General features: G+C 32.1%; 1 protein-coding gene across 1 annotated transcript; it reads left to right on the forward strand.

The window, feature by feature from the left end:
• The first annotated feature begins 583 nt into the window (after nucleotides 1–583).
• Nucleotides 584–10,014, forward strand: LOC139482075 (uncharacterized). The gene is made up of 2 exons (XM_071265723.1): nucleotides 584–653; nucleotides 8,289–10,014. Exon 2 carries the CDS (start codon nucleotides 8,309–8,311, stop codon nucleotides 9,989–9,991), a length of 1,683 nt encoding a protein of 560 aa, XP_071121824.1. The 5' UTR covers nucleotides 584–653; nucleotides 8,289–8,308; the 3' UTR covers nucleotides 9,992–10,014.
• Nucleotides 10,015–10,239: the final 225 nt, after the last annotated feature.

Here is a 10,239-nt window from a genome sequence, read left to right on the forward strand (position 1 = left end):
TGTCTATTTTCTATACAATTTCCTCCGTATGAAGCACATTAAAACCACAAATGGGCCTTGGTGACCCTATTGTCTAAGTAGTGAATCGAACAACTGTTTCACTAGCCAGTCAACGTTTAAGTTTTCAGTTCGATCCCGCACGGGGTAGGTGCATTCGACTCTAATCTGAAATGACCAAGATTGTTAGTTTTCCTACCGAAGGTTTGTGGTTTTCGCCGGACATTACAACTTCCTAAACCAATGAAAACTGATTGCAACGAAATAGTACAACAGTGTTGAAAATGGGATTTAACACAAATCAATTAATCAATCAATCAATCAACGAAACCACTAAATGTTATATAGTCTTAAATCTGAATATAGATATCGTGCAAAACCTTTTTTTCTATTATAGAACATGTCTTACGTTAAATGGCATTATGCTTCAAAACTTGTTAACAAACGGTATTAAATTAACATTCGCTTATCTAAAAATTACCTGTTTGAAATGAACCGCCATTTAAATGTCTCACTTAAACTGTTTGTTTATTTGTTACATTGTGACCATGACTCTCGACTACCACGTGATCAGTTTCTATTTTTGCATTATTACCTTCCTTGTCAATGTACCCTTTTGCGTTTCGGCTTGTGTTATTACTCCAGATTTGATTCAGGTAAGTATTGGAATACTTATATTTCAATTGGTACAGTAATCAGTAAATAGGCTTTAACCATTAAAATTTTAATTTGTAATTCGGCGATCATTTACCAGGTAATATCGAGGATATGAAATATAGGTTCATTTATATCATGTATGATGACGTAGCATATTAATAACTTTTAGCTCACCTGGACCTAAGGGCAATGTGTGATAACGACATCATTCTGGTTATAACTTCGGCCACCCGAAGCGGAAGTAAAAATATAAGGATTCCTAGGTTAGCAAGTCTTGGAAACGATGTTCCTTCGTGCTAACCGGCAAAATGTGCTTCAATATAAACCCACAATAAATGAATTAAAGAGCAGAATCTATCTTTATATTTCGAAATAAAAATTTTATTTCTGGGACAGATTGAAGCAAGACAAATTCTGAAAGTTCAAAGACAATACAAACATAGTGTAGATGATCCCAACTCTTTCCATGCTTACAAAAATAGACATGACTGTCTAGTATATGATTTATAAACAATGTCATATACCTTTTAAATAACACTTTTATCTGAATCGGTTATTTTATTTTAGATCTATTTTTAAGATAAAATTATATTTTATAAGTATCCGAAAAATTTATGCTTTTTTTATTCAGATATGCCGTATATTTATCAAAATTAAAAAAAATGCACTATTTACAGTTTTATAAAATTTGGTCCTCATAATCTCCCTGGAAAATGAAACGAAATGTCGTTTTAAAAAATAGGGGTCCATACACTCGTTTTCAAATTAAATCAGTGTGAATTATAAAAATCAGTCGAAAACTGCATCTTTTCCCGATATGTCACAGTTTGACGTCGCGAAAATAGCATTTTACGTTAGCAACATCATTACCTCCCCTGTAACTGTATCGTATGCCCTTAAATCTGACTGGACTTTAGTAAACTCTGCAATAACACCACCAAAATATTTAACAATAAAAAAGGGACATTCCCTTCTATACTGATATTTACGTTTTGTTGGAATTAATGGACGATCAGACTTCGATATATTATATTACTTGGACGTCATGTCTACTGCATGTGTTTAATGCCACACATGACAATATTCACAAAAAAGATACATATTATATTGTTCATGTTAAAACAACATATCATGTCCTTTTATAGCTGACTGTGCAGTATGGGTTTTGGTCATTAATAAAGGCCGTAACTGTATTGTAAAGTTGTTTTATCTTGATGTCATTTGGATGGGAGTAGTCTCATTGGCAATTATACCACATATGTTTCTGTTAAGGTAGCACAATACAAAGATTTTTTTACTTCCAATCACTAACCTTTGAAATTCTGTAACTTTCTTATGAATGCATAGAAAATAATAAAAGAGGTATACATAGATAGACAAAAGATTAATCTTTTAAATGAATGCAATATTTTTATTATGCAATCATTATGTTATCAATTATTATGTAATTAGTGGCAAAATCTGGGTAAGTTCACTTGAATGAATTTAGCTCTATCATCTCTTTAACTATACAGAAAATTTAACGAAATCTTAATCAACACATCATGGGCTTCAAAAGGGTGTCTCAGTTAGTCTCTATGGTATTCCATTCTCTCATAAATCTCTAATTAGTGTAAACATCCTAACCACATAAAAGAAGATAATGTTGAATTAGGTGTAACTTTTGTTTTATACATTCTATTTGAAATCTGAGACACCCTTTTGTAGATAATGGCCATAGGAACAACATATAATAAAATCAACCCTCTGGGGATACCTATTCAGAAGCTAATTTCATTTGAAAGTGGAAATTTGGTGAAAAATATTTTAGACACAGTTAACATTATAATTGGTTACATAATTGTTGCATGATACTAACATTGCATTAATTTGAAAGAGTAATCTGTTAGCTATCTAAAACTATCACTTTTATAAATTTTCAAGCATTACTAAGAAAGTTACAGCATTTTAAAACTTGGGAGTTGGAGTTATAAAATCTTTGTATTGTGCTACCTTAATACATAAACACATCTTGATTTATAGAAAACTATACCGCAGAACTCTGACGCTGTTTAGAAAGAAAGCTAAACTTGTACAGCATTGTGTTTCTTACATAACGATGCAATATTGTAAACATCATTGTAAAGATTTTTCAGGATGTAGACATTTTCAATACACCATTCAAATAATGGGTAAAATATCATAATAAATATTGACAACCTTATAGTCAACTACTATCCCCGAATATCAAATGTAAGGACTTAAAAGTATGATAATTGTCGAGGATGAAACAATACTGATAAGTTCAACTACATGCATGATCAATCTGCAAATTATGTAATCATGATAAAAGCAGTCACGATTATGTATAGCCACATCATAATTGAACCGCGCTTATTACCTGAATCAAGACCAATTCCAACACAAGCTGTAACACAAAAAGAGCTAAACAGACAAGGAAAGTAAAATGTAGCAATAGAACCTGATCACGTGATCGCTGCTAATATGGTTATACAATGCAAACGAGTAAACAAAGAGTTAAATGATCTTGAACCGGTGGTTTATTTTAAATCTTTATGTGAGCAGTATCTGAAATTGCTTCTATTAAACGGACGTGTATCAGATAAATGAATTATTAATTTTCATTCTTCATTCTACTACGTTATTTTGATTGGCTATCACCTATCTCGTGTCATTCTGATACTAACATTCATTTCAAAATTAAATGTAAGAGCGTACCTCACTCTATAAATTACACAGTCAGGTAGATGAAATAAAAAAAAGTGATAGAAAACGTGTTTTCATGATAAATAAATTGTCATTAGAAGTATTAAATTCGTCTCTTAATTATTGTACAGGGATGTAAAAGCGTTGACCGTTCGCACATTTCTTCAGTCAGCGCGTTTACATCAATTGTAGAAATTATTTCTCTTGAACGATGACTTTTCCCAATTATTTATTTTTTTGTGAAATATTATTAGGAGTTAGAGAAACAATTCAAAAGCAGAACAATGAGCAAACTTTTTTGTTTTCGATTGATGAGTTTAAATGTCCGTTTGGTATATTTCGCGTCTCTCTTATAACAAGTGTGATAATGTGGTCATGTTGCTTAACTAGCAGATCTTAGATTGCTGATTGTTCTGTCTTTTGATTGTTTCTTTAACTCCTTATTTTATTTGCATATAAATGTGTACAGAACACGTACAATTCAACAATTACACAAAATAAAACAGATAATATTCACAACTTTTGAAACTATAAAACCGTAACGTTAAACGTTATATAAGTCTGATTGAAATATATTTTCCTTTGTCTTGTTCGATTGTATAAAAAAATGAAATATTAAATTTCTCAGTGAAAAGTAAGTTACTTAATTACTAAAATTTTGAAACAAAGCTTTTTGCAATAATAACAAAGAGATTTCACAATAGATTTTATGTCGTCATAATATCGAACACTTGCGGGTCAATTTTGTTTGAACAAAAGTCGGTATTGTTATAGTTTTTTTACATTAATTTTAAACTATTAAGCAGGGTTGATTTAAACACTTTTCCATTATCGGATAAACCGAAATATAAAATAAAATGAGAAGCGGAGTATACGTCAATGTGTGCGACGACACGCAAACAAATCCAAAAGACAAATAGAGAGTAAGGAAACTTCCTTTTAAGGTTTATGTACCCTTCTGTAGCCATTTTTGTACGAACTTTTCAAACTTCAATTGTATCAAAACTACAGATATAATGAATAATAGAGATAGGCCATTTTGTACATATTCCAAGGGGAACCTTGATGCAAAGCATTATTTTTTTCTGTTCCATTGCATTGAATAGAAAAAGAGGACTTTGTGGCAATTAAATCAAGATTTTATAAACTAAAAAAACAAATTGACAGAATCATACCTGCTTTGTTTTATATAAATTGATGCTCACCAATGTAGATACATAATAAGTGTCTTGTCTTAGGGAAGGATGAAACGTACATTTTTAAGATCATTGTGATTCAAGGAAAACATTCTCTGAAAATGACATTATATAAATTTTTTTGGCAGCATACAGTTGAAAAAGAAAATTGTATGAAGCACATTTAAACCACAAATTGGCCTTGGTGACCCTATTGTCTAAGTAGTTAATCGAACAACTGTTTCACTAGCCAGTCAACGTTTAAGTTTTCAGTTCGATCCCCCACGAGGTAGGTGCATTCGACTCTAATCTGAAATGACTAGGATTGTTAGTTTTCCTACCGAAGGTTTGTGGTTTACAACTTCCTAAACCAATGAGAACTGACTGCGACCAAATAGTACAACAGTGTTGAAAATGGAATTTAACACCAATGAATTAATCAATCAATCAATCAACATAACCACTAAATGTTACATAATCTTAAATCTGAATAAAGATATCGTGCAAAAACTTTTTTTCTATTATAGAACATGCCTTATGCTTCAGAACTTGTTAACAAACGGTATTAAATTAACATTCTCTTATCTAAAAATTATCTGTTTGAAATGAACCGCTATTTAAGTGTCTCACTTAAACTGTTTCTTTATTTGTTTACATTGTGACCATGACTCCCGACTACCACGTGATCAGTTTCTATTTTTACATTATTACCTTCCTTGTCAATGTACCCTTTTGCGTTTCAGCTTGTGTTATTACTCCAGGTTTGATTCATGTAAGTACTGGAATACTTATTTTTGGTACAGTAATCAGTAAATAGGCTTTAACCATTAAAAGTTTAATTTGTAATTCGACGATCATTTACCAGGTAATGTGGAGGATATAAAATATAGTTTCATTTATATCATGTATGATCACGTAGCATATCAATAACTTTTAGCTCATCTTGATCAGAGGGCAATGTGTGATTACGACTGCAGTCGTACATTCTGGTTATAACTTCGGCCACCCGAAGCGGAAGTGCAAATACAATGATTCGTTCAATTCACGTATTTGCCACGCTTTTCACATGCTCTGTTTCTGTTGTTGTTGTTTTTTTTTTTATAAATCTCATGATTCAGTAAACAGGTAAACTTCGACATCAAACTCGAACGTTAATTATATTTCGATCGACAACCACTGTTACGTTATAAATGTGTAATGAGAATAAAATATTTCTTAGTTAAGTACATATTCATGAATTGGTTCGATAATTTAAACATTAAATTTTCAATTAACTCATATCATATGACTGCAATTGTTTTACATGGTCATTTTGGGGTCTTTTATAGCTGACTATGCGGTATGGGCTTTGTTCATTGTTCAAGGCCGTACGGTGACCAATAGTTGTTAATTTCTGTGTCATTTTGGACTCTTGTGGATAGTTGTCTCATTGGCAATCATACCACATCTTCTTTTTTATATTCAAATTGCACTGATTATTTAAAAACAAATTCGGATATCTTCATCCCATCAACTATCTCAACCACCTTCACAATGAATTATAAAAAAAAAAATGGGAAAAGCAAACTCACCAAAGTTGGCAGACGGGTCTGTGTTTTAGGTGAAATACCATCATTGATTTCTCCTATTAAACTTTGTTAAAGCCAAAAAAAAAAAAAAAATATTAACGTGGTATGAGTAAAGTGTTATTCTGTCCAGTACTATAGACACAATTTCACATAACATTCCATTGCATATAAGAAAATAACCCTCAATGGAATTTAACCAATCGAGGTTCCAAAATATTCACAAGAAACACCATAAACAAAAAAAATTGCTTTGAAACACCGATTATGTATGTGTATGACTCAGAAATGTTATACTGCAAAACAATGTAGGCTTATTTCCCCACAACTGTCAAATCAAATATATGTTTTTTCTACTATTTTTCGTATTCAACCGGAAGTGACGTACTATGATTTTTACTCATATAGTTATTTTTCTTTTGCGACATTTGTTATGTATTCATAGGTTTTGTAGATCAGCAGGTTGAAAAGTACCACCTCTATATAAAAATATTATATATAAACAGTCCTTATTCAATGCTGATCAGATGAAAACATTGGTTGCAATATTTGTACATAAACAGTCACCTTTTTATTTTCCGTTTTGCAAAATCGTGACCGAAGTACTTCACAGGACACCGGTATCTTACATACTTCGCTGAGCTCCCCTTTCTACGTAGCAACAATTGTATATATTTATAGAACAAACGAGTCGTACCATTTTGTACAAAAAAAAACATAGTTCACAGAATTATGTATTTCTAGTTTATCCTGCATAATGCAGATGTTCATTAAAGTACAGTTCCCATTTATCTGGAAAACAAACTCACAAAGGCGGGAATTATTGACTAATAGAATAACTCAAAAGGGATATATTGGTCCACAATTGTATTTGTTTTAACTTAAATGATATTTTATTTATTAAACTTGTAAGTCATATGGTAATCTTTTTGTTTGGAAGAACTGAAGTAATCGAAAGAAATAATATTTGTAAGTAAAACTCAAATTAACTTGGTAGGTCTTTTTTTGTTAAGTACTGTTAGGATAAGAATACATGAACAGATAATAATTTGCTGATTCGTATTTAATCAAAATAAATCTTTTGATACTGCACGTCTAAATGTTTATGAATTTACCAGGACTTATGATTGTAACATCATCTACAAACAAAACTTAATTTTTTCAAACGATTTACTTGATCGATTGTCTAACACAATAAGCTAGCTATAAAACCAGATTTAACCCACCATTTTTTCTTCTTATAATGCATATGCCTAGTCAGAAGTATGGCAGTAGATTTTCGATTGATCCGTTGATTAATTGCGCTTGATTTCGTTATTATGTATTGAGTTCCGCTTTTTGCACAATGTTTAAGTTGATCGTATGCCACTAGTACTGCTGGTGGAGTTTTAATTCCCCGAGGGTATCACCAGCCTTTAGTGCTGACATGAATTATCATTGAAATGGTCATATCTATAAGTTATCTATTGACGAAACTTTTGAATTCTTGATATTCAAAGGCTTTTTTACCCCAGGAATAGATAACCTTAGCTGTATTTTGCAAAACTTATAGGAATTTTGGTCCTCAATGCTCTTCAACTTCGAGTTTTATTTGGCCTTTTTAACTTTTTTGGATTCGAGCGTCACTGATAAGTCTTTTATAGACGAAACATGCGTCTGGCGTTAATACAAAATTTAATCCTGGTATCTATGATGAGTTTATGGCAAACATGGTAAAAAATGTTTTCACAAGTACTCCTCATTTTTTCCTCAATTGATCACGTCTTATCTGACTTTGCATACTATTAGTCAGTCACAGTATTACCTCCTAGAAATAATGCAAGAGAAGTGATATACCTAAATGAAAATCTCAGTAGCCAGATGTATTCCATTTCAACTCATCTTATGGTGACTAGATTGCACATATGAATACAAAAGTTTCATTAACTTCTAAAAAAAAAAGAAAGATTCATAACTTTTCTGCATTGCCATTTTGTCTAGTCTTCAACGAATCGAGTGAAATGTTATTCAACATGTTCAAGTTGCTACTAATATTCCAATGGTCTCACATGGTTACTATTTTAATCTTGAAAGACATTCCAGTAAATATCTTTTCAGAAACGTTCATGTGAATACATGTATATGATATGTATTTGTTTGTTTTGTTTCAAATGTTCATATATTGATGAGCTATATTTTTATTTTGCAGCTGTTAAACATAGTTTTATAATGGCTAGTGCAGCACATGTGTGTGGAATATGTGATCTTCGTCACGTGACAAAACCATCTGTAGCATGGTGTCCAGAATGTGATGAAGGATTTTGTTCGGATTGTGAAGAACACCACAGCCTGTCAAAGGCAACCCGACATCACAAAACGATGAAAATAGCAGAATACCAGACACTACCTCAAGATGTGCTACAGATCACCCAGTCTTGTACCAAGCATAATGAAAAATTAATTTTATACTGCAGAGATCATGAAACACCGTGCTGTGGTAAATGTGTCAATGAAGGTCATAAAGGATGCAATAAAGTTGTCAATCTAGACGACATCGTCAAGAACGCAAAGACCTCCACCTCTTTCCAAGAAATTGAGGAAACGCTTGTTGAATTGTTGGACAATATTAAAGAAATACAAAACACGTACAAAGAAAATCTTACCAATCTTTCAGAAAGCAGAAACCAGATTGAAAAACAAATTCAGGACATTCGTTCTAAGATCGATACTCACCTGAATACGATACAGAAGAAGTTGATAGATGCAGTCAACAAAGTAGAGGAAACCGAAATAAAGAAAGTTCGTCTGCTGGTGAAAACATTAGAAGAAAAGGAGAATCATTTAACAAAGTACCAGAATTCAATTGCAAATATCAAGCAGCATGCTTCCGACCTTCAGACATTTATGTCAATCAGACAAATAGAGCAGGATTTATCTAAAAACAACGAGTTCATTCAATCATGTGTCAACGGAGACGCGGTTAATACCAGGATCATCACTTGTAGTATTGACAAATCAATCGAGACCATTACTAGAAGCGTACAAAGATTTGGGGAAATAGCTGTAGTAGTGAGGCCAACTAAAGCAGCATTACGAGACAGAAAAAAAACACAAGCTCAAATGATTATTCCGCAACTACCAACTAAATCAATTGACAATGTTACAGCGCTGTTACAGCAGACGATCAAGACAACATCAAAGAACGTGCGAGGTTGTTGTATTCTTCCGGATGGTAGACTGGCGTTAACCTGCTCTGACAGGGATATGCTAATTTTGATAAAGGCTGACGGTTGTAAAGATTTTGAGATGCAACTACCAGGTGCATTCGATGTAACAAATGGAACCAGAGACAACATATTGATTGTATCTTCAAATATCAAAAAGAAGGGCCTAAGTATTATTGACATTAAGATTAGGGCGATTACAAAATTCATTCCTATCAAATATAAGTGTTATGGTGTAGTAGTACATAACGACAATGTAATATTTTGTACAGAATCCGAACTGAAGATACTTAACCTTCAGACCGAATCTATTAATACGATCACAAATGAAAACATGTCAGAGTTTTCATGTGTCGACACAAATGGAAAATACATTTATTACACAGCACTGTATGAAGATTCTGTTACGTGCTGTGACTTTAAAGGTGTCATTCAATGGACATTTACAGATAAAAAAAATATCATCAGTCCTCGTGGTATTGCTCTAAATGACGACGGCTTTGTGTTTGTTTCATCAACTAATTTAGTTGTTCTTATCTCGCCTTGTGGTAAGCAGTATAAACGATTCATAACTAATAGTGATAAGCTACGATTTACCCAGGCGTTGCATTATGACAAAAAAAGAGATATTTTGTTAGTTGCAAATAGAGAAGAAAACGCATTTGTGTATAAAGTTGGTTTAAAATGAAATAATAAATCAAAATTGTAGTATAGATAGTTATATTTCGGTATTAAAACAGGGACATTCCAGAACTTATCACAAAAGCAAAGATATTGTTATCATGTGGAATAACGAATTTTGCCCTAAAATAATATCTATCCATGACTTTTCTTGTATTTAGTTAGTTTTGCATGATTGACTGCACACTAAGTTTGAGTTTGACTTTTCAAATAATACATCTATAATTTCTGGATTTTGTTATCAATGTGTATAAG

Source organism: Mytilus edulis, chromosome 7 (genome assembly GCF_963676685.1).
Source record: "Mytilus edulis chromosome 7, xbMytEdul2.2, whole genome shotgun sequence".
Classification (NCBI taxonomy): Eukaryota; Metazoa; Mollusca; class Bivalvia; order Mytilida; family Mytilidae; genus Mytilus; species Mytilus edulis.

Coding starts and splice junctions, on each gene's coding strand:
- LOC139482075 (XM_071265723.1), top strand. CDS start 8,309: ATGGCTAGTGCAGCACATGTGTGTGGAATATGTGATCTTCGTCACGTG.